Source organism: Procambarus clarkii, chromosome 63 (assembly GCF_040958095.1).
Source record: "Procambarus clarkii isolate CNS0578487 chromosome 63, FALCON_Pclarkii_2.0, whole genome shotgun sequence".
NCBI classification, from domain to species: domain Eukaryota; kingdom Metazoa; phylum Arthropoda; class Malacostraca; order Decapoda; family Cambaridae; genus Procambarus; species Procambarus clarkii.
In genome coordinates, this window is record NC_091212.1 from 13543172 (window position 1) to 13570097 (window position 26926).

Genomic DNA, 26926 nt, shown 5'->3' on the forward strand with positions numbered 1-26926 from the left:
CCTGTTCGTCCTCCCTAACCCTCCCTCTCTCTCTCTCCCTATCCCTCTCTCTCTCTCTCTCTCTTCCTCCCTCACTCCCCCATCTCTCTGTCTCGATCCCCCTCCCTGTCTTCCTCTGTCTTTCTCTCACCATCTCCCTCACTGCACCTCACTCGCTTCTCACATACTCTTGAGAAAATCTGAGATTGATTGGGAACCAAGAACGATCACAAGTGCATAAATTATAAAGTGTATGGGAGGCCTAGGGGTGGTGGTGGACCCCCATACTCATTCTGTGGGTGGTGGTGGACCCCCATACTCATCCTGTGGGTGGTAGGTGGACCCCCATACTCATCCTGTGGGTGGTGGTGGACCCCATACTCATCCTGTGGGATGGTGGTGGAACCCCCATACTCATCCTGTGGGTGGTGGTGGACCCCATTACTCATCCTGTGGGTGGTGGTGGATTCCCATATTCATCCTGGGGTGGTGGTGGACCCCCATACTCATCCTGTGGTTGGTGATGGACCCCCATACTCATCCTGTGGGTGGTGGTGGACCCCCATACTCATCCTGTGGGTGGTGGTGGACCCCCATACTCATCCTGTGGGTGGTGGTGGACCCCCATACTCATCCTGTGGGTGGTGGTGGACCCCATACTCATCCTGTGGGTGGTGGTGGATTCCCATATTCATCCTGTGGGTGGTGGTGGACCCCCATACTCATCCTGTGGGTGGTGGTGGTCCTATACTCATCCTGTGGGTGGTGGTGGACCCCCATACTCATCCTGTGGGTGGTGGTGGACCCCATACTCATCCTGTGGGTGGTGGTGGATTCCCATATTCATCCTGTGGGTGGTGGTGGACCCCATACCCATCCTGTGGGTGGTGGTGGACCCCATACTCTTCCTGTGGGTTGTGGTGGACCCCATACTCATCCTGTGGGTGGTGGTGGACCCCCATACTCATCCTGCGGGTGGTGGTGGACCCCATACTCATCCTGTGGGTGGTGGTGGACCCCCATACTCATCCTGTGAGTGGTATACAACAACAACATATATGTTTCCACTTTCCCCTTGCCTCCGAAGATGTTGATGAGAGCATTAATGAAACGTGTCCTTCAGCGGCACGTGACAGGCCGAATAAAGTTACAATATATATATATGTTTATTACTATAACTCTATGACCCTCAGAGGATTCGAACGCTGGTATCAAAGCTACTTTCAATTACAAACACGAACTAAGTTCTTCCCTCAGGATGGCCTGCTTACATGAATAGATTTACTTGAATTGCAATGTAAATTGATCTTCAGTACCATTCAATATGAATGGTACTTACGGGCTCACCATAGCCCGTGCTACTTGGAACTTTTTGTTCCAGGTAGCGAATCTTAAAGAACATTTTAAATTTTTTTTAATTTTGCCCCGAGGGGCGAGTTTATTGGGCAGTGCCACTCATCTTGTGAGTGAACATACCGCCATAGCAGAATGTACAACACTCCCCAATAGGAAGAAAACCCGCTGGGTTGTTCATCCTGTCACTTATTCACCCTCTCATATTAGTAGGGTTGAAACATCTACATCTACTATACTATCGAACGTCACTAGGATAGCTCAACCACGTCACTAGGATAACACGACCACGTCACTAGGATAACTCGACCACGTCACTAGGATAACACGACCACGTCACTAGGATAACACGACCACGTCACTAGGATAACTCGACCACGTCACTAGGATAACACGACCACGTCACTAGGATAACTCGACCACGTCACTAGGATAACTCGACCACGTCACTAGGATAACTCGACCACGTCACTAGGATAACACGACCACGTCACTAGGATAACACGACCACGTTACTAGGATAACTCAACCAGTAGGATAACTAAATGTCCGTTCATGTCATTATATTGAGGAGCCTTCAGGAGATCTTCGTGAGGCCCCTTGACACCTGGGGGGCACCTGGGGTGTGGGGGGAATGTGGGGGGGAGGGAGGCTTCCACGGGGGGAATCTCTCAGCAGGGGTGACTAAGCCACGTGGGAGAGCTGGGGGGGAAGGGTGACGTCGACAGCAGCTGGGGGGTGAGAGACAGGTCCTCCAGAAGTGTTCCTGCTTGTGACATTTTTAAACGTCTGCGCAGGATCTGCCAGGTGACAGATCCCAGCAGACAAAGAGGGACGATTGGTGTGTGTGTGTGTGGGGGGGGTAAGGGGGAAGGGGAAGAAGCAGAGGTGCTCCCTCCTACTCCCCCCCTCCCCCCCCCCTGGCTGGTTATAGCGAGGTGTTGGAGGAGTCAGTGAAGGTGGTGGACAAGGAGGAGGAGGAGCAGCCAAGTGGAACCTGCTGTATTGTAGGCGACTAGTCACCACCTACACCCCCTTCCCCCCCCTCCAACAAACCCCCCTTTCCTCCCCTCCTCAAGATCCCCCCCCCATTCCCCCTTAAGTCTGTCTGAGCAGGCATACCCCCCCTTTCTTTCCGCCTCTCTCTTTCACGACCGTACCGTCTCGTAAGATATCCCAGTGCACTAGGTTTCAGTGTCCACGGCGCGTAAATACTGAGTGGCGACTTGAAGTGATCCTACCGGAGAGTACCATAAGGTCGGTCTTGGCTTGTTTTGTTTACAGACTCTTGTCATAGTATTAGCTGCGACGTTGCCAAGTCAACGTCATCGTTAGGGTTGACAGAGTCTTCATTTTCTCCATTGACTGGAAGAGACGTTGACAGGACCGTAGTTCACGCTAGATTGGAGTGGTGAAAGAGTGTCTGTACAGTTAGTGTTGATAATTCAACTATTTGCTTACCCAATAAACCCAATTTGTATCCTAGATTCCTCCTTACATTTCGTAGTAGCTTACTCCAGTGCGTGAGAGCTCCATTGAATGAGCGGGGGAGGTTACTAGTAGTCACCACATAAATATTTCCCAAGATGTCATAATATCCCACCGGTAGCGTACCAGCGTGTATTAGAAAATAATACGATGAACAGAAATAAGTGAGATAGCGAACAGGGAGGCGCAGGAAGGGAAGAAACCGATAGGAATGCATTTAACCGGCGTGTGTCCTCCCCTACGCGGGACGGGTCCACCCGACCAGCTGTTCGTACTCGCAGCGCCCGGGTGAATGAGGCCCAGTTGTAGTATCGTCAGACGCCAGTCCAGACGACAGACATGCGCGCTGCGGCCTTCCCTAGTATTCGGCCATTTTTGGTTCATGGTGATAATAAATAAGTGTCATGGTAAACAAAATACAGTGCGAGTGAGTGAAATGAGGCTGTGTTGTAAGAGACAAGTCGGTCAAATGCTCTAGAAATGGCGGAGAGTGTGTGAAGGAGTATATCTTAGTAGCCCAAACGGGGGGAGTATAAAGCCCGACTTGAGCTGCCGAGGAGCAATTTTAAGTGATTCGCATCAGTTTCCCCACCAATTTGCCGCCGGAGAAAAATATGATCAACCAGCTACGCTACGTCACGAGAAAGCTCCAGGGTCAAACTTTAAATGAGGCTTCAGAAAACAGCGGAAAGGTGAGAGGGAGAGGTGTGAGAGGCGCCTTAATGTGAGTGTGAGAGGCGGCGGAGGGCTGGTGGCAGGCGCCGCTCACCCAGGCTGCCATGTTGGATGCCCCAGCACAAAGAAACTTTGACATTTTCTCCCCTTCCTCTGCCCCTGTGGCTTTTGACTCATTGTCCCCGTGGGGCATTGGCATAGGGCGTGCCCTTGCCTAGGGGTAGGGCAGGGGGCGTAGCCCCGGGGGCCAAATGGCCGTAGGAAAGGAGGAGAGATGAGAGTGTGCGCGTGAGTATTGGATTGGTGTGTAGGTCTGACCGGCCCCACTACTCCCGTCCCTGGGATGGGAATATTGTCCCTTGTAGGGGCAACCCTATTCCCATTACCCCATGGGAATGGTGGCGTGTAGGGAAGGAAGGGGTGTATGGTGAACGTGGACCCCTGGGATGGTGATCTTAGAGACACGAGCTTGTCACTCCTTAGAAAACCTCTTATCTTGACACTAGTTTCTGCTTTAGGGAACCACTAAGACATCATTCTTTGGCCTGATCATGAGTGAGAATTGTCAGCTATATTACCTTCCTTCCCTAATTGGTAGTTAACAAGACGATAAGGTGATTATCTTGTGATTCCTTCTTTAACCTAATGTTTATTTTGATCTGTAGGTCACGTTTTATAAACACACTTCCTCTTCCTGTTGGGGGACTTGGATATGTATATATATATATATATATATAATGATTTAATCCCTTAAAAGTGGATTAAATCGTAGTTTTGTAAGTGATTCAGAGGTGTGTGTAAACATTGAGGATAAGACATTTGGCAAGTTACCTGAACAGGGAGTCATCTCTCTCTCTCTCTCTCTCTCCCTCCTTGCTATTTATACTATGTATATTGATCCGGAGCTCTCACACACATACATACATACACATACACACACACATACACACACCTTCACCGTACTCATCTCAGTATCGATTCCGCAATATGCAGGTCTACTACTACGATGAGCCGGCCTGGCTGGCCTCCTAATACACACACACACACACACACACACACACACACACACACACACACACACACACACACACACACACACACACACACACACACACACACACACACCTACCTGGAAACCCTGTGTGTGTGTGTGTGTGTTGGTGCACTCTAAACAGGGTGTTGGTGAGCCTTGTGGCCCAGCATACTAATAGTGTCTGGTGGGTGTTCTTGCTTACCTATATAGCCTAGCTGGTCATTTAAACTTTTTTTTTGTTCAGGGCTGTTCCTCGCTTGCTGTTTCTGTCTTAATAGAAGCTTACTCTGACCTGTAGTAACTAGCTCCATCTTATTCTTATTCTCTCTCTCTCTCTCCTGCTTTTCATATCCTTGTAGCCTCGGCTATTTGCTCACAATTGCACCTGCTATGGCAATCATTAGGTTACTTTGACATTACCAACTCTCACAACCACCTCCTTAAACCTTGGTTAATACTAGTATTACCACCAGTATTATTGCTAGTATTACCACCAGTATTACTGCTGGTATTACCACCATTATTAATGCTAGTATTACTACTAGTATTACTGCTAGTATTACCACCATTATTACTGCTGGTATTACCACCAGTATTACTGCTGGTATTACCACCATTATTACTGCTAGTATTATCACCAGTATTACTGCTGGTATTACCACCAGTATTACTGCTAGTATTACCACCATTATTAATGCTAGTATTACTACTAGTATTACTGCAAGTATTACCACCATTATTACTGCTGGTATTACCACCAGTATTACTGCTAGTATTACCACCAGTATTACTGCTGGTATTACCACCAGTATTACTGCTAGTATTACCACCATTATTACTGCTGGTATTACCACCAGTATTACTGCTAGTATTACCACCAGTATTACTGCTGGTATTACCACCATTATTACTGCTAGTATTACCTCCATTATTACTGCTGGTATTAATACCACTATTACTGCTAGTATTACTACCACTATTACTGCTAGTATTACTACCACTATTACTGCTAGTATTACCACCATTATTACTGCTAGTATTACCACCAGTATTACTGCTAGTATTACTACCATTATTACTGCTAGTATTACTACCATTATTACTGCTAGTATTACCACCATTATTACTGCTAGTATTACCACCATTATTACTGCTAGTATTACCACCATTATTACTGCTAGTATTACCTCCATTATTACTGCTAGTATTACCACCAGTATTACTGCTAGTATTACCACCATTATTACTGCTAGTATTACCTCCATTATTACTGCTAGTATTACCACCAGTATTACTGCTAGTATTACCTCCATTATTACTGCTAGTATTACTACCATTATTACTGCTAGTATTACCACCATTATTACTGCTAGTATTACCACCAGTATTACTGCTAGTATTACCACCATTATTACTGCTAGTGTTACCACCATTATTACTGCTAGTATTACCACCATTATTACTGCTAGTATTACCTCCATTATTACTGCTAGTATTACCACCAGTATTACTGCTAGTATTACCTCCATTATTACTGCTAGTATTACTACCATTATTACTGCTAGTATTACCACCATTATTACTGCTAGTATTACCACCATTATTACTGTTAGTATTACCACCATTATTACTGCTAGTATTACCACCATTATTACTGCTAGTATTACCATTATTACTGCTAGTATTACCACCAGTATTACTGCTAGTATTACTACCATTATTACTGCTAGTATTACCACCATTATTACTGCTAGTATTACCACCATTATTACTGCTAGTATTACTACCATTATTACTGCTAGTATTACTACTAGTATTACCACCAGTATTACTGCTAGTATTACTACCATTATTACTGCTAGTATTACCTCCATTATTACTGCTAGTATTACTACCATTATTACTGCTAGTATTACCACCATTATTACTGCTAGTATTACCACCATTATTACTGCTAGTATTACCACCATTATTACTGCTAGTATTACCACCATTATTACTGCTAGTATTACCATTATTACTGCTAGTATTACCACCAGTATTACTGCTAGTATTACTACCATTATTACTGCTAGTATTACCACCATTATTACTGCTAGTATTACCACCATTATTACTGCTAGTATTACTACCATTATTACTGCTAGTATTACTACTAGTATTACCACCAGTATTACTGCTAGTATTACTACCATTATTACTGCTAGTATTACCACCATTATTAATGCTAGTATTACTACCAGTATTACTGCTAGTATTACCACCAGTATTACTGCTGGTATTACCACCAGTATTACTGCTAGTATTACTACCATTATTACTGCTAGTATTAATACCACTATTACTGCTAGTATTACTACCACTATTACTGCTAGTATTACCACCATTATTACTGCTAATATTACCACCAGTATTACTGCTAGTATTACCACCATTATTACTGCTAGTATTACCACCATTATTACTGCTAGTATTACCACCATTATTACTGCTAGTATTACCTCCATTATTACTGCTAGTATTACCACCAGTATTACTGCTAGTATTACCTCCATTATTACTGCTAGTATTACTACTAGTATTACTGCTAGTATTACTGCTAGTATTACCACCAGTATTACTGCTAGTATTACTGCTAGTATTACCACCAGTATTACTGCTAATATTACTACCATTATTACTGCTAGTATTACCACCATTATTAATGCTAGTATTACTACCATTATTACTGCTAGTATTACTACTATTATTACTGCTAGTATTTCCACCAGTATTACTGCTAGTATTACCACCAGTATTACTGCTAGTATTACCACCATTATTAATGCTAGTATTACTACTAGTATTACTGCTAGTATTACCACCAGTATTACTGCTAGTATTGCTACCATTATTACTGCTAGTATTACCACCAGTATTACTGCTAGTATTACCACCATTATTACTGCTAGTATTACCACCAGTATTACTGCTAGTATTACCACCAGTATTACTGCTGGTATTACCACCAGTATTACTGCTAGTATTACCACCATTATTACTGCTAGTATTACCTCCATTATTACTGCTAGTATTACCACCAGTATTACTGCTAGTATTACCTCCATTATTACTGCTAGTATTACTACTAGTATTACTGCTAGTATTACTGCTAGTATTACCACCAGTATTACTGCTAGTATTACTGCTAGTATTACCACCAGTATTACTGCTAATATTACTACCATTATTACTGCTAGTATTACCACCATTATTAATGCTAGTATTACTACCATTATTACTGCTAGTATTACTACTATTATTACTGCTAGTATTTCCACCAGTATTACTGCTAGTATTACCACCAGTATTACTGCTAGTATTACCACCATTATTAATGCTAGTATTACTACTAGTATTACTGCTAGTATTACCACCAGTATTACTGCTAGTATTGCTACCATTATTACTGCTAGTATTACCACCATTATTACTGCTAGTATTACCACCATTATTACTGCTAGTATTACCACCATTATTACTGCTAGTATTACCACCATTATTACTGCTAGTATTACCATTATTACTGCTAGTATTACCACCAGTATTACTGCTAGTATTACTACCATTATTACTGCTAGTATTACCACCATTATTACTGCTAGTATTACCACCATTATTACTGCTAGTATTACTACCATTATTACTGCTAGTATTACTACTAGTATTACCACCAGTATTACTGCTAGTATTACTACCATTATTACTGCTAGTATTACCACCATTATTAATGCTAGTATTACTACCAGTATTACTGCTAGTATTACCACCAGTATTACTGCTGGTATTACCACCAGTATTACTGCTAGTATTACTACCATTATTACTGCTAGTATTAATACCACTATTACTGCTAGTATTACTACCACTATTACTGCTAGTATTACCACCATTATTACTGCTAATATTACCACCAGTATTACTGCTAGTATTACCACCATTATTACTGCTAGTATTACCACCATTATTACTGCTAGTATTACCACCATTATTACTGCTAGTATTACCTCCATTATTACTGCTAGTATTACCACCAGTATTACTGCTAGTATTACCTCCATTATTACTGCTAGTATTACTACTAGTATTACTGCTAGTATTACTGCTAGTATTACCACCAGTATTACTGCTAGTATTACTGCTAGTATTACCACCAGTATTACTGCTAATATTACTACCATTATTACTGCTAGTATTACCACCATTATTAATGCTAGTATTACTACCATTATTACTGCTAGTATTACTACTATTATTACTGCTAGTATTTCCACCAGTATTACTGCTAGTATTACCACCAGTATTACTGCTAGTATTACCACCATTATTAATGCTAGTATTACTACTAGTATTACTGCTAGTATTACCACCAGTATTACTGCTAGTATTGCTACCATTATTACTGCTAGTATTACCACCAGTATTACTGCTAGTATTACCACCATTATTACTGCTAGTATTACCACCAGTATTACTGCTAGTATTACCACCAGTATTACTGCTGGTATTACCACCAGTATTACTGCTAGTATTACCTCCATTATTACTGCTAGTATTACCTCCATTATTACTGCTGGTATTACCACCATTATTACTGCTAGTATTACCACCAGTATTACTGCTAGTATTACCACCATTATTACTGCTGGTATTACCACCAGTATTACTGCTAGTATTACCACCAGTATTACTGCTAGTATTACCACCAGTATTACTGCTAGTATTACTACCAGTATTACTGCTAGTATTACCACCAGTATTACTGCTAGTATTACTACCATTATTACTGCTAGTATTATTGCTAGTATTACCACCAGTATTACTGCTAGTATTACCACCATTATTACTGCTAGTATTACCACCAGTATTACTGCTAGTATTACCACCAGTATTACTGCTAGTATTACCACCAGTATTACTGCTAGTATTACTACCATTATTACTGCTAGTATTACTACCATTATTACTGCTAGTATTACTGCTAGTATTACCACCAGTATTACTGCTAGTATTACTATCATTATTACTGCTAGTATTACTACCATTATTACTGCTAGTATTACTACCATTATTACTGCTAGTATTACCACCAGTATTACTGCTAGTATTACCACCAGTATTACTGCTAGTATTACCACCAGTATTACTGCTAGTATTACTACCATTATTACTGCTAGTATTACTACCATTATTACTGCTAGTATTACCACCAGTATTACTGCTGGTATTACCACCAGTATTACTGCTTGTATTACCACCAGTATTACTGCTAGTATTACCTCCATTATTACTGCTGGTATTACCACCAGTATTACTGCTAGTATTACCACCAGTATTACTGCTAGTATTACCACCAGTATTACTGCTAGTATTACCTCCATTATTACTGCTGGTATTACCACCAGTATTACTGCTGGTATTACCACCAGTATTACTGCTAGTATTACCACCAGTATTACTGCTAGTATTACTATCATTATTACTGCTAGTATTACCACCACAATTACTACTAGTAATACCACCAGTCACTACGAGTTACCACAACCACCATCCACCAGCAGGTCTACGCACATACCACAATCATAGGTTACCACTACCACCTGCATGATTTAACCTACCAGTCAATGAAGTACAAGTTACCACACAAGGACTACTACCACAATTACATAAGCACCAATGCTACAGCTAGTAGCTACCTACCTACCTGTTCCTGGTATTACATCAACATAACCGTTCCATAAACAAAGAGACTAGTTAATATATAATGCCCCTTTGGGTCACCATTGTAACCGCTGGAACTAGTTGGGGCGGTCAGACCGCCACCGCCCCCCCCCCATTCACCCCCGCACCTCGTCCCATCACCAGAGGCCGTAGTTGGGCCATTAGGAATCTAATTACCACATCTAAATCACTGGTTCACCGGTTTCATTGTGCCAATTGTCATCAACAAGAGAGAGAGAGAGCACTGGGGGGTGTATTGCGTTTAGTACTGGTGATGCTGGTAGTTCTCTATAGCCTAATGACTGCTGCAATCACCACTACCACCACCACCACTATTACTGCTGTTGATATTGCAATTAATAGTAGGCCTGACACAACTACCATCGCTAGTACTGCGACTATTACCATGGTAATAGCCTGATAGGCTTACTGCTGGGCTGGTAGGCTTACTGGAGTACTGGCTAGGCCTTCCTACGCCAGTAGGCCTAGTGCTGGCCTGGTAGGCTTACTACCATGTTTTTTGCTATTACTACTGTACTAGCAAACAAGCAAAATAATGCCTAGAGTTACCCATAGCCTACTACTACTACCACCACTACTAATACTACCACCATTCTTAAAAATAATAGTGCTACAAGCCCCATATCTAATTAGAAGCCTAACATTGTCAGTAGACTGTACCCCCACCAACACCTAACACTACAATCACCACCATTAGTACTACTACTACTACTACTACTACTACTACTATCTCCACTGCAATCGTCGCCTCCATTAGGCCTATCATACACATTTGTGCCTACCTCTTCCTGAGTCCACTATCCTAGGCTACCACTATGGACCACTGTCTATGCCATAACAACTGCTTCTGCTGCTATATGTACTACTATTACTACTTGTGTTACTTGTACTACTGCTACTTGAAGCTGGAGCCCTAATACTGCATGTAGTACTGTGCTACTTGGGCTTCTACTATTTGTACTACTACATCTACTTGTATTACCACTGCTGCTAATTGTATTTCTACTTGTACATCAACCACCTGTACTACAACTACTACTGCTACTTGTACCACTACTACTGCTACTTGTACCACTATAACTACTACTGCTACTTATACCACTACCACTGCTACTTGTACCACTATAACTGCTACTTGTACCACTACTACTGCTACTTGTATAACTATAACTGCTACTTGTACTACTACTATTGTTACTTGTACCACTACTACTGCTACTTGTACCACTATAACTGCTACTTGTTCCACTATTGTTACTTGTACCACTACTACTGCTACTTGTACCACTACTACTGCTACTTGTACCACTACTACTGCTACTTGTACCACTACTAATGCTACTTGTACCAATACTGCTACTTGTACCACTACTAATGCTACTTGTACCACTACTGCTACGTGTACTACTACTGCTACTTGTACCACTACTACTACTTGTACCACTACTGCTTCTTGTACCACTACTGCTACTTGTACCACTTCTGCTACTTGTACCACTACTAATGCTACTTGTACCACTACTGCTACTTGTAACACTACTGCTACTTGTACCACTACTGCTACTTGTACCACTCTGCTACTTGTACCACTTCTGCTACTTGTACCACTACTACTGCTACTTGTAACTCTACTGCTACTTGTAACACTACTGCTACTTGTACCACTACTGCTACTTGTACCACTACTGCTACTTGTAACACTACTGCTACTTGTACCACTACTGCTACTTGTACCACTACTGCTACTTGTAACACTACCGCTACTTGTAACACTACTGCTACTTGTAACACTACTGCTACTTGTACAACTACTGCTACTTGTACCACTACTACTACTACTGTACCACTACTGCTACTTGTACCATTACTGCTGCTACTTGTACCACTACTACTGCTACTTGTACCACTACTACTGCTACTTGTACCACTACTGCTACTTGTACCACTACTGCTACTTGTACCACTACTGCTGCTACTTGTACCACTAATGCTGCTACTTGTACCACTACTACTGCTACTTGTACCACTACTACTGCTACTTGTACCACTACTGCTGCTACTTGTACCACTACTACTGCTACTTGTACCACTACTGTTACTTGTACCACTACTACTGCTACTTGTACCACTACTATTACTACTTGTACCACTACTACTGCTACTTGTACCACTACTACTGCTACTTGTACCACTACTGGTACTTGTACTACTACTACTGCTACTTGTACCACTACTGCTACTTGTACCACTACTACTTGTACCACTACTACTGCTACTTGTACCACTACTACTGCTACTTGTACCACTACTACTGCTACTTGTACTACTGCTACGTGTACCACTACTACTACTTGTACCACTGCTACTTGTACCACTACTACTGCTACTTGTACCACTGCTACTGCTACTTGTATCACTACTACTGCTACTTGTACAACTACTACTGCTACTTGTACCACTACTACTGCTACTTGTACCACTACTGCTACTTGTACCACTGCTACTTTTACTACTGCAACTTGTACAACTACTACTGCTACTTGTACCACTACTACTGCTACTTGTACCACTACTGCTGCTACTTGTACCACTACTGCTGCTACTTGTACAACTACTACTGCTACTTGTACAACTACTGCTACTTGTACAACTACTGCTACTTGTACCACTACTACTGCTACTTGTACCACTACTGCTGCTACTTGTACAACTACTGCTACTTGTACCACTACTGCTACTTGTACCACTACTACTGCTACTTGTATCACTACTGCTACTTGTACCACTACTGCTGCTACTTGTACCACTACTACTGCTACTTGTACCACTACTGCTACTTGTACCACTACTACTGCTACTTGTACCACTACTACTGCTACTTGTACCACTACTACTGCTACTTGTACCACTACTACTGCTACTTGTACCACTACTACTGCTACTTGTACCACTACTGCTGCTACTTGTACCACTACTGCTGCTACTTGTACCACTACTGCTACTTGTACCACTACTACTGCTACTTGTACCACTACTGCTACTTGTACCACTACTGCTACTTGTACCACTACTACTGCTACTTGTACCACTACTGCTGCTACTTGTACCACTACTGCTGCTACTTGTACCACTACTACTACTTGTACCACTACTGCTGCTACTTGTACAACTACTTCTATTTATACTGTTACTTGTACTATTACCACTGCTAATTACACTATTACTACTACTTCAAGTACTATTACTACTAATTGTACTATGACAATTACTACATATGTTACGTCCCTTGCCTTTACACAACTACCAGACATCCTAGAGCAGAGGAGGAACAGAGGGGGGATATGATGACGACATACAAAATACCGAGAGGAATAGTACAGTTTGGGACTGGAAACTGTGGTGGTGGGGGGGGGTAGGGGGGGGGGGGTTATCAGCAAGTGGAGTGCACTCTGGGGAGAGTTTTTATCATACGTGGGTAGAGATACGCCACACAGCTTGTGTAGCAGATACGGACATCGAACTAGGTAGGAAAGAGTATGATCTAGGGGTCGTAAGATCTCACTATTCTCATAGTAACTGGTAAGGTGTGAGGTTCAAGTACGTTTATTGAGACAATGAAATATATTTTAAAAGGGATTGAGTAGCTTAGGCTATTTCTACCTCTGCTTGGTGAGATTTGTGAAGTTAAGGTCTCGTCCTCGTACCCCACTCCTCCTCCCCCCTCACCCCTCCCCATTACCATCCCCCCACCCACTCACAACCACTGCCATCCACCCCCCCCCCTCACCCACACCACGCGCGCACGCCACCACCCGCGTGTACACACACACACCCACACGCTCACTTATTACCTTGTGGTAATTCCGAGGATCAGCCTCCCTGCGGCCCGGTCTCTGGCTGACCAGTTGTCTGGTCAACTAGGATTGTTGGACGCGAGAGCTCGCACTCTGATCTATGAATCACAGCCTGGTTGATCAGATATCCTTTGGAAGTGATTTATCCAGTTCTCTCTTGAACACTGTGAGGGGTCGGCCAGTTATGTCCCTTATGTGTAGTGGAAGCGTGTTGAACAGTCTCGGGCCTCTGATGTTGATAGTTCTCTCTTGAACACTGTGAGGGGTCGGCCAGTTATGTCCCTTATGTGTAGTGGAAGCGTGTTGAACAGTCTCGGGCCTCTGATGTTGATAGTTCTCTCTTGAACACTGTGAGGGGTCCGCCAGTTATGTCCCTTATGTGTAGTGGAAGCGTGTTGAACAGTCTCGGGCCTCTGATGTTGATAGTTCTCTCTTGAACACTGTGAGGGGTCGGCCAGTTATGCCCCTTATGTGTAGTGGAAGCGTGTTGAACAGTCTCGGGCCTCTGATGTTGATAGTTCTCTCTTGAACACTGTGAGGGGTCGGCCAGTTATGTCCCTTATGTGTAGTGGAAGCGTGTTGAACAGTCTCGGGCCTCTGATGTTGATAGTTCTCTCTTGAACACTGTGAGGGGTCGGCCAGTTATGTCCCTTATGTGTAGTGGAAGCGTGTTGAACAGTCTCGGGCCTCTGATGTTGATAGTTCTCTCTTGAACACTGTGAGGGGTCGGCCAGTTATGTCCCTTATGTGTAGTGGAAGCGTGTTGAACAGTCTCGGGCCTCTGATGTTGATAGTTCTCTCTTGAACACTGTGAGGGGTCGGCCAGTTATGTCCCTTATGTGTAGTGGAAGCGTGTTGAACAGTCTCGGGCCTCTGATGTTGATAGTTCTCTCTTGAACACTGTGAGGGGTCGGCCAGTTATGTCCCTTATGTGTAGTGGAAGCGTGTTGAACAGTCTCGGGCCTCTGATGTTGATAGTTCTCTCTTGAACACTGTGAGGGGTCGGCCAGTTATGTCCCTTATGTGTAGTGGAAGCGTGTTGAACAGTCTCGGGCCTCTGATGTTGATAGTTCTCTCTCAGAGTACATTACAAATACGTTACGTTACAAATACATTACGTTAATAATACGCTACGTTACAAATCCACCTCAGTTGGTCAGAGGAGACTGAGGTGTTATTTCTCATAATGTTGGAAGATGAACGAGGGTTGTTATAATAAATGACAGGACGAATACTTGCGGTTTTAGAATTCCTGTCAGTCTTGACAGGTTTACAATCCCTGTCAATTGTGTCTCGTTTCACCTTCTTGCTTCCCGCCAAACACACGACGACATTACGACGTTGCTACAACATTCGAACAAGTTTCAGCCCCCATAGCAAGTTGTAACAAGCGGAAAATAGAGCCAATTACGGTTTGTGTTTGCAAGGTTGCCCGAGTAAATGTATTTTTATACTATAATGTCTTCCAATATATATATATATATATATATATATATATATATATATATATATATATATATATATATATAATTGTGTGTGATCGGGGATATGTGGCAGGTTTACAAGGGAAACAGCAGGTGTCAGGTGAAAAGGGTGGAACTGACAGGTGAAAAAAAATGGCAGGCGTGGAGAGTTGACAGGCTGCAAGGGAGAGCGGGCCGGCCGGCCAGCGGGCAGGTGAGAGGATCAGAGCAGTAAGCGTTGTCAACCGCAACAGCCCTCCCCGCCCCCCCCCCCCGCCCCCCCGCCGGTTGTAAGTCGGCTACCAGCGTCGCATGTTCCTCTAATGACAGACCAGTTTGTCAAGTTCCACCACCCCCTCCCCGTAGTGCAAAAGATTACTCCTAACATACGCAATCCTGCAAAGGGATCTATTTGTTCACTTGGATTGTCTCTCGTGTGTGTGTGTGTGTGTGTGTGTGTGTGTGTGTGTGTGTGTGTGTGTGTGCGCGTGTGTGTGTGTGTATGTGTGTGTGTACTCACCTCATCTAGTTGTACTTAGTTGCGCTTTCGGGGGTTGATCTTTGGCACTTTGGTCCCGCCTCTCAACTGTCAATCAACAGGTGTACAGATTCCTGAGCCTACTGGGCTCTATCATATCTACATTTGAAACTGTGTATGGAGTCAGCCTCCACCACATCACTGCCTAATGCATTCCATCTGTTAATTAACTACTCTGACACCGAAAAAGTTTTTTCTAACGTCCCTGTGGCTCATTTGGGTACTCAGTTTCCACCTGTTTCCCCTTGTTCGTGTACCACCCGTGTTAAACAGTTTATCTTTATCCCTGTCAATTCCGCTTGAGAATTTTGTAGGTAATGATCATGTCTCCCCTTACTCTTCTGTCTTGCAGTGTCGATACAGTGTGTGTGTGGGGGGGGGGGATTTTTATGACACACACACACACACACACACACACACACACACACACACACACACACACACACACACACAAACACACACACACACACACACACACACACACACACACACACACAAACACACACACACACACACACACACACACACACACACACACACACACACGATAGAGCCCAATAGGCTCAGGAATCTGTACACCCGTTGATTGACAGTTGAGAGGCGGGATCAAAGAGCCAGAGCTCAACCCCCACAAGCACAACTCGGCGAGTACAACTAGGTGCGTACACACACAACCTAGCCTACAACCCTATGACGGCTTATAATCGAATGACTGTTCAGATTACAATCTGAAGTAATTGACTGTAAAAAAAATTGTAATTGACTTATAACCGCAAAATTAGACACCGAGTCACCTCTAAGACCTGAGAAATGTATGTACGCTTCTACGTCATCGGTACTTATTTAAACCTAACCCGACAGAGCCTAACCCAACCCAACTCAACCCAATTCAACCTAACCTAACCTAACCTAACCTAACCTTACCTTACCTTACCTTACCTTACCTTACCTACATTACAACAAAAAGTTGTGCTTGATGTAGAGCGTTCGTAAGGCGTTTGACGTCACTATAACGTAATAAAACAAAAAATTGTGCTTGATGTATGGCGTTCGTAAGGCGTGTGACGTCACTATTACGTCACGGTGTTGATGCCAACGCGTAGTGCCTTATATTCAGCTTTCATATGCAGTCCATATACTTACATACGCAGTCCCTTATATTCAACATATATATATATATATATATATATATATATATATATATATATATATATATATATATATATATATATATATATATATAACTGAAAACTCACACCCCAGAAGTGACTCGAACCCATACTCCCAGGAGCAACGCAACTGGTAACTACAGGACGCCTTAATCCGCTTGACCATCACGACCGGACAAAAGGAAGTGATAGCCGAAGGTATTTGAACCACTTCCCCGCCGGCACTCGGATGGTAATCTTGGGCATAGCATTTTATCAAATCACCTCATTCTTTGGGGCACACGTGAGGCTATCACTTCCTTTTGTCCGGTCGTGATGGTCAAGTGGATTAAGGCGTCCTGTAGTTACCAGTTGCGTTGCTCCTGGGAGTATGGGTTCGAGTCACTTCTGGGGTGTGAGTTTTCAGTCGCATATAGTCCTGGGGACCATTCAGGCTTGAATTCATTCATTCGCATATATATATATATATATATATATATATATATATATATATATATATATATATATATATATATATATATATATATATATATATGTCGTACCTAGTAGCCAGAACTCACTTCTCAGCCTACTATGCAAGGCCCGATTTGCCTAATAAGCCAAGTTTTCATGAATTAATGTTTTTTCGTCTACCTAACCTACCTAACCTAACCTAACCTAGCTTTTTTTGGCTACCTAACCTAACCTTACCTATATACATAGGTTAGGTTAGGTTAGGTAGGGTTGGTTAGGTTCGGTCATATATCTACGTTAATTTTAACTCCAATAAAAAAAAATTGACCTCATACATAGAGAAAAGGGTTGCTTTATCATTTCATAAGAAAAAAATTATAGTAAATAAATTAATTCAGGAAAACTTGGCTTATTAGGCAAATCGGGCCTTGAATAGTAGGCTGAGAAGTGAGTTCTGGCTACTAGGTACGACATATATATATATATCGTACCTAGTAGCCAGAACGCACTTCTCAGCCTACTATGCAAGGCCCGATTTGCCTAATAAGCCAAGTTTTCCTGAATTAATATATTTTTTCTAATTTTTTTCTTATAAAATGATAAAGCTACCCATTACATTATGTATGAGGTCAATTTTTTTATTGGAATTAAAATTAACGTAGATATATGACCGAACCTAACCAACCCTACCTAACCTAACCTAACCTATCTTTATAGGTTAAGTTAGGTTAGGTAGCCGAAAAAAGTTAGGTTAGGTTAGGCTAGGTAGGTTAGGTAGTCGAAAAACAATTAGTTCATGAAAACTTGGCTTATTAGACAAATCGGGCCTTGCATAGTAGGCTGAGAAGTGCGTTCTGGCTACTAGGTACGACATATATATATATATATATATATATATATATATATATATATATATATATATATATATATATATAATATGTACTCTGCCCCTTATACTCAACTTCCGTTCATAGTTCCTTATACGGTAATCCTTATGTTGTTTCAATCAACGACAACATGAACTCTTGTTATTGGCTTGTAATCTAATGGTTGTAATAGTTAATTGTAATCTAATGATTGTTATAGTTAATTGTAATCTAATGATTGTAATGTAATAGGGAGGTGTGCTCCAGGTTTAGGTGGTAAAATAAAATGATTGTTTTTTTATGTATTAATAGTTTATAAGGTATGGTTGCTTGCAGTCTAAAGATTGTTTATCGTTCAACGACCCTTAAGGGGTCGTTGAGTTTCTACTCAAGATATGTAGCTTGACACACATACATGAGTTTGTGTGTGCGCGCGGGCATGTATTAACCCGTCAAAACAAGGGGTGAGAGAATGAGGGTCCCTGCTCGCCCTGAGCACACAAGGGCTGAGGGTATGAGGCTCTATGACCGCCCTGAGCACATAAGGGTTGAGGGTATGAGGCTCTATGACCGCCCTGAGCACATAAGGGCTGAGAGTATGAGGCTCTATGATCGCCCTGAGCACACAAGGGCTGAGAGTATGAGGCTCTATGACCGCCCTGAGCACATAAGGGCTGAGGGTATGAGGCTCTATGACCGCCCTGAGCACATAAGGGCTGAGAGTATGAGGCTCCGTGCCGGCCCTGAGCACATAAGGGCTTAGAGTATGAGGCTCTATGACCGCCCTGAGCACACAAGGGTTGAGGGTATGAGGCTCTATGACCGCCCTGAGCACACAAGGGCTGAGGGTATGAGGCTCTATGATCGCCCTGAGCACACAAGGGCTGAGGGTATGAGGCTCTATGACCGCCCTGAGCACACAAGGGTTGAGGGTATGAGGCTCTATGACCGCCCTGAGCACACAAGGGCTGAGAGTATGAGGCTCTATGACCGCCCTGAGCACACAAGGGCTGAGAGTATGAGGCTCCGTGCCCGCCCTGAGCACATAAGGGCTGATAGTATGAGGCTCTATGACCGCCCTGAGCACACAAGGGCTGAGAGTATGAGGCTCCGTGCCCGCCCTGAGCACATAAGGGCTGAGAGTATGAGGCTCTATGACCGCCCTGAGCACACAAGGGCTGAGGGTATGAGGCTCTATGACCGCCCTGAGCACACAAGGGCTGAGGGTATGAGGCTCTATGACCGCCCTGAGCACACAAGGGCTGAGAGTATGAGGCTCTATGACCGCTCTGACCCCATAATATCAACAGCGGGTCTCCACGGAAGGGTATAGAAGGGGGCAGAGTTATAATATGTCCATTATATGTCTATGCAAAGTCCCTTAAAACAATGTGTCCCGTAGCCACGCACCTGGCGACCTGTGCGTGTCCCACCTCCGCCTACCTTATACTCTACTTTAAATTTTGGCTCTTAAAGTTGAAGTCGTCAGGCACTGGGATGACAGGGCGCAAGTGCCAGGTCCACATGGCCCTGTGTAGGTCCACAGGCGCACGCTGTGTGTGTGTGTGTGTGTGTGTGTGTGTGTGTGTGTGTGTGTGTGTGTGTGTGTGTGTGTGCTGTGGTACCACCCGGGTGTTTGTGGTGGTGGGGTGCCTGAATGGTTATGATTGTGCACACGAGGGGGGGAGGGGAGGGGGGGATAAGGATGCACATGCACGCATGCGTTTGTGCACACGCGTTTTCACACGGTCGATCCTGTTAGCTACAAGTTGGTGGAAACATGGAAATACACACAGGGACCCATATACACACAGGGACCAAAGAGCCAAAGCTCAATCCCCGCAAGCACAATTAGGTGAGTACACACACAAACACACACACACACACACACACACACACACACACACACACACACACACACACACACACACACACATAGGGGCCTCGTACCCTGGTGGATAGCGCGCAGGACTCGTAATTCTGTGGCGCGGGTTCGATTCCCACACGAGGCAGAAACAAATGGGCAAAGTTTCTTTCACCCTAAGTGCCCCTGTTACCTACCAGTAAATAGGTACCTGGGAGTTAGTCAGCTGTCACGGGCTGCTTCCTGGGGTGTGTGTGTGTGTGTGGTGTGGGAAAAAAAAGTAGTTAGTAAACAGATGATTGACAGTTGAGAGGCGGGCCGAAAGAGCAAAGCTCAACCCCCGCAAAAACACAACTAGTAAACACAACTAGTAAACACACACACACACTGTGTGCTAAAAAATAGTAGTAACAGTTGATTGTTGTACCAACAAACACGCCCAGATACTTGTACTTCTGAACACGGCTCAGTTCCACACAGTTGAGAGGCGGGCCGAAAGAGCCAGAGCTCAACCCCCGCAAGCACAACTAGGTGAGTACGTGTGTGGCTGGCCTCAGACCACCTTAGGCCTAAGCGAAGCAAAAACGTATTCCCTTAGGCCTACGTTTAAAAAAAAAACTCAGAAGTCTCAGAACTCCAGGTACAATCCAGGCACCATTAACACTACCACGATCCATATATATACCCAACACTATAGGCCAACCACCACTATAGTAAACACGGTGTAGAACTAAACAACCAGATGGTAAACAAATCTACAAGGGCCGTGAGGAGGGTTCGAATCTACGTCCTATTGTGATGTCTGTGTGTGTAACCAAATGGTACGTGATTGATACATGAATTTCAGCATCCTGTAATGTTTAGCCTATATCAACATGTACACATTACACCAGCCTGTATTCCCCAATACGTTCCCTGTACGCAGTACAGCCTCCTGTAATTCTTTTGGTTAATACTCGTCACATCACGTTGATATTCAAATTCAAATATTCAAATTCAAATATTCAAATTCAAATATTCAAATTCAAATATTCAAATTCAAATATTTAAATTCAAATATTCAAATTCAAATATTCAAATTCAAATATTCAAATTCAAATTTTAAAAATCTCACCCCGTTGATGCTTCTTTGTCCCGGGATACTGGTCTCTGCCGGCCCCTGCACTAGGCTATTTAGGACGAGCTATTTAGAATTATATTTATTTATAAGCTGTCGCTTGAACGGTGTTCATCTCTTGAATAGTTGTACAAGAGTCTTCAAAGTGAGCCTGAGGCCAGGCTCACGAGGCAAATGGGATAAATTTGATCTAGAAAACCGTTGCTTGGAGGGGGCATGCATGCTTTCTGATCTAGAAAACCGTTGCTTGGAGGGGGCATGCATGCTTTCTGATCTAGAAAACCGTTGCTTGGAGGGGGCATGCATGCTTTCTGATCTAGAAAACCGTTGCTTGGAGGGGGCATGCATGCTTTCTGATCTAGAAAACCGTTACTTGGAGGGGGGCATGCATGCTTTCTGATCTAGAAAACCTTTGCTTGGAGGGGGCATGCGTGCTTTCTGATCTAGAAAACCGTTACTTGGAGGAGGCATGCATGCTTTCTGATCTAGAAAACCGTTGCTTGGAGGGAGCATGCATGCTTTCTGATCTAGAAAACCGTTGCTTGGAGAAGAAGGGGCGGGGGATAATTCTTCATGTCGGACACTCAGTCATATTATGCTTTGTAGCCTCGTATCCTTTTTTTTTAATTATTTGTTTTATCGTATTAATTGAGAGGTGCTATCATGGACCGTTTATTGCAATCTAATTGATAAGCTCACTTCGGAGCGTTATCCGTATGTGTGTGTGTGAAATTGACACGTGATGTCATATGTGTAATTGAGTGGTTAGATGTAACTGGTGTGTAGTACTTGTTAATATAATGTTGTGTGTTAAAAGCACCCATATGTGCTTATTTTGGGCTGTTGTGGTGGTGTGGTGTGGTGAGACCCGGTCGATGTGTTACTTGTCGATGTGTTACTTGTCAATGTGTTAATTGTCTGTTACTAAGGGCGAATGTGCTACTTGTCTGGTACACGTTGGATTCACGTACCTTACACGTACACGTTGGTTGCTTAGGATGTACTAGTGTTTGTACTTGAGTTGAATATTGAATTAATTAATTAATAGTGTGTGTGTGTGTATTAACCTAGTTGTGCTTGCGGGGGGTGTTGAGCTTCGGCTCTTTGGTCCCGCCTCTCGGCTGTCATTCAGCTGGTGTACAGATTTCTGAGCCTGTTGGGGTCTCTTCATATCTACATTTGAAACTGTGTATGGAGTCAGCCTCCACCACATCACTGCCTAATGTATTCCATTTGTTAACTACTCTGACACTGAAAAAGTTCCTTCTAACGTCCCTGTGGCTCATGTGGGTACTCCAGTTTCCACCTGTGTCCCCTTGTTCGCGTCCCACCAGTGTTGAATAGTTTATCCTTGTGTGTGTGTGTGAGTGTGTGTGTGTGTGTGTGTGTGTGTGTGTGTGTGTGTGTGTGTGTGTGAGTGTGTGTGTGTGTGTGTGTGTGTGTGTGTGTGTGAGTGTGTGTGTGAGTGTGTGTGTGTGTGAGTGTGTGTGTGTGTGTGTGTGTGTGTGTGTGTGTGTGTGTGTGAGTGTGTGCGTGTGTGTGTGTGTGTGTGTGTGTGTGTGAGTGTGTGTGTGTGTGAGTGTGTGTGTGTGTGTGTGTGTGTGTGTGAGTGTGTGTGTGTGTGTGTGTGTGTGTGTGAACCACTAGCTGAGGTGCGCTCTCAGTACTCAAGTCTTCATTAGCATAATATATCTCAATGGAAATTAATAGTAATTAATACAATTTCATTACTGAGATATTCGATTGCAAGGCGGAAATGCATTGCAACGAGTGCAATCGGGTAGTCATTTGCCGTGTTCCTGCAGCACGGCCTTACGATTTGGCACACCTTAATATATATTTTCTTTGGCACGGTACAAAAAGTTGTTTTTGCCAAACCCCAAAATTTCGAAGCCAAGCGCAGCCCGCCTAACCTGTCGAGGGCCTCTTGTTTACTAAACGGGGGGGGGGGGGGTCCTGGGGGGAGAGTGGAGGGAGAGGACGTCCTGGGGTGAGAGTGGAGGGAGAGGGGACGTCCTGGGGTGAGAGTGGAGGAAGAGGAGGACGTCCTGGGGTGAGAGTTGAGGGAGAGGACGTCCTTGGGTGAGAGTGGAGAGGGGGGGACGTCCTGGGGGGAGAGTGGAGGGGGGGACGTCCTGGGGGGAGAGTGGAGGGGGGACGTCCTGGGGGGAGAGTGGGGGTAGGGGGACGTCCTGGGGTGAGAGTGGGGGTAGGGGGACGTCCTGGGGTGAGAGTGGAGGAGGGGGACGTCCTGGGGTGAGAGTGGAGGGAGAGGGGACGTCCTGGGGTGAGAGTGGAGGAGGGGGGACGTCCTGGGGTGAGAGTGGAGGGAGAGGACGTCCTGGGTTGAGAGTGGAGGGAGGGAGAGGACGTCCTGGGGTGAGAGTGGAGGGAGAGGACGTCCTGGGGTGAGAGTGGAGGGGGAGGGGTGACGTCCTGGGGTGAGAGTGGAGGGGGGGGGTCGTCCTGGGGTGAGAGTGGAGGGAGAGGACGTCCTGGGGTGAGAGTGGAGGGAGAGGACGTCCTGGGGTGAGAGTGGAGGGAGGGAGAGGACGTCCTGGGGTGAGAGTGGAGGGGGGGACGTCTTGGGGTGAGAGTGGAGGGAGAGGACGTCCTGGGGTGAGAGTGGAGGGAGAGGACGTCCTGGGGTGAGAGTGGAGGGAGGGAGAGGACGTCCTGGGGTGAGAGTGGAGGGAGAGGACGTCCTGGGGTGAGAGTGGAGGGAGAGGACGTCCTGGGGTGAGAGTGGAGGGAGAGGACGTCCTGGGGTGAGAGTGGAGGGAGAGGACGTCCTGGGGTGAGAGTGGAGGGAGAGAACGTCCTGGGGTGAGAGTGGAGGGGGGGACGTCCTGGGGTGAGAGTGGAGGGAGAGGACGTCCTGGGGTGAGAGTGGAGGGAGAGAGGACGTCCTGGGGTGAGAGTGGAGGGGGAGGACGTCCTGGGGTGAGAGTGGAGGAAGAGAGGACGTCCTGGGGTGAGAGTGGAGGGAGAGAGGACGTCCTGGGGTGAGAGTGGAGGGAGAGGACGTCCTGGGGTGAGAGTGGAGGGAGAGAGGACGTCCTGGGGTAAGAGTGAAGGGAGAGGACATGGAATGGGAGGTCACTTCCGCTTGGGTGAGGAGGGAAGGGGAGAGGAGAGGGAGGGCGATAAAGAGTGGGCATGGAGAGGGAGAGAGAGAGAGAGAGAGAGAGAGAGAGAGAGAGAGAGAGAGAGAGAGAGAGAGAGAGAGAGAGACGGGTGGTGGGGGGGGGTTATGGAATTATCTTCACAGTGGCTATGAACAAAACCCGCACCGCGACTGACACAGTATAATTATTATTCCCGGAAACCAACCAACCCCCCTGGTGGCAGCAGGTTTTCGTGGTAGAACCGGCAGCTCACACACCCCCCACCTGCCTCTACCACCACCAACAGCATCGTCACTGTGGACCTAGAAGTCTTAGAGGCCCCCCCTGGAAACACAAACCGAAACTGTCTCTATTTTCCGCTTGTTACAACTTGTAATAAAGTTGTTACATCTTGGCTTAACGTGTTTATGACGTATTAGAACGTTGTTACAACTTGATATATTGGTTGTTATAACTGGTTAGGTGGTGTTAAAACTTGTTCGAACGTTGTACCAACGTCGTAGTTTCGGTGTGTGTTTGGCGGGCCACTGGATGCCCTCATGACATAGTAGTACTCTCGTATACAATAACCTCTCCCGTCCTCCACGAACCCGCCAACACCGCTGCCTACAAGCCTCGGTGTAGCTGTCGCCACGAAGACGGAGGAGGACCTTCAAAGTCAAGGATGCCATCCCTGGCTGCTATGTGACTCGCTTGTGCTGTCCCGTCTTGAGTACTGGGAGAGATGATGCTAGGGGCTGGGAGAGATGAGTGATGTTAGGGGCTGGGAGAGATGAGTGATGCTGGAGGCTGGGAGAGATGAGTGATGCTGGAGGCTGGGAGAGATGAGTGATGCTGGAGGCTGGGAGAGATGAGTGATGCTGGAGGCTGAGATGAGTGATGCTGGAGCTGGGAGAGATGAGTGATGCTGGAGGCTGAGAGATGAGTGATGCTGGAGGCTGAGAGAGATGAGTGATGCTGGAGGCTGGGAGAGATGAGTGATGCTGGAGGCTGGGAGATATGAGTGATGCTGGAGGCTGAGAGAGATGAGTGATGCTGGAGGCTGGGAGAGATGAGTGATGCTGGAGGCTGAGAGAGATGAGTGATGCTGGAGGCTGAGAGAGATGAGTGATGCTGGAGGCTGGGAGAGATGAGTGATGCTGGAGGCTGGGAGAGATGAGTGATGCTGGAGGCTGAGAGAGATGAGTGATGCTGGAGGCTGGGAGAGATGAGTGATGCTAGAGGCTGGGAGAGATGAGTGATGCTGGAGGCTGGGAGAGATGAGTGATGCTAGAGGCTGGGAGAGATGAGTGATGCTAGAGGCTGAGATAGACGAGGGCCGTGTGATGCCTATAGGATGTGTCCGGCCTATACGATATGTCCTGCCTATAGCATGTGTCCCTGTTACAAAAATTCCAATTCTACCTTCAGTTCTAATGTGTTCCATATGCCGCTGATGTTCATCTGTTTATGTGGGCCACGGGAGGTGGTGTGGGAGATATATCCACTCCTAAATCCTTTTCTCTTTCCAGTTCTTATGTTTTCCTCTTATGTTGTGTATATCTCCTGGTCTCATTTCACTATCTTCGTTACCTTGCACGTGTTAGGATTGAATTCTAGCAACCATTATCACAGATACAACACTGGTCAAAGATGGTAAGGGTGGAACTCATTCTTGGGCTTGAAGCATCACTGGTCCTTGAGATATCTGGTGCATATGTCCCTCATCCTCGGGGAACTCCTTAAATACAACTGTAGGTCTTTTGTGTCGCCATTTTCCAACCCCAAAATACAATACTCGATTTTGTATTTGTGGGTTTTTGTGTAATTTATTTTTACAGACACGAAGTGTTTTTTTTTTTACCATCCTGTTGCTTTTCTGTTTATCTTGGCACCTGACTCACTACTCATCTGTTGTGTGAGTACACTACTCATCTGTTGTGTGAGTACACTACTCATCTGTTGTGTGAGTACACTACTCATCTGTTGTGTGAGTACACTACTCATCTGTTGTGTGAGTACACTACTCATCTGTTGTGTGAGTACACTACTCATCTGTTGTGTGAGTACACTACTCATCTGTTGTTTGTGAGTACACTACTCATCTGTTGTTTGTGTACACACTACTCATCTGTTGCTTGTGTACACACTACTCATCTGTTGTGTGAGTACACTACTCATCTGTT

The 26926-nt window shown here is 44.7% G+C and overlaps 1 protein-coding gene across 4 annotated transcripts in view; it reads left to right on the plus strand.

Moving 5' to 3' along the window:
• The first annotated feature begins 2478 nt into the window (after nucleotides 1–2478).
• Reph (Regulator of eph expression) overlaps nucleotides 2479–26926 on the plus strand; it is a 124808-nt gene continuing 100360 nt past the window's right edge. For 2 of the 4 annotated variants that reach the window (XM_045760677.2, XM_045760676.2), the window contains exon 1: nucleotides 3114–3512. Coding sequence is in view for 1 of the 4 variants with exons in the window: in XM_045760676.2 (XP_045616632.2) it covers nucleotides 3435–3512 (78 nt within the window). In the remaining 3 variants the exon portion in view is untranslated. Of the gene's footprint in view, nucleotides 2590–3113; nucleotides 3513–26926 lie in introns of those variants that run through there. The other 2 variants (XM_069308740.1, XM_069308741.1) reach the window with 2 other exon arrangements.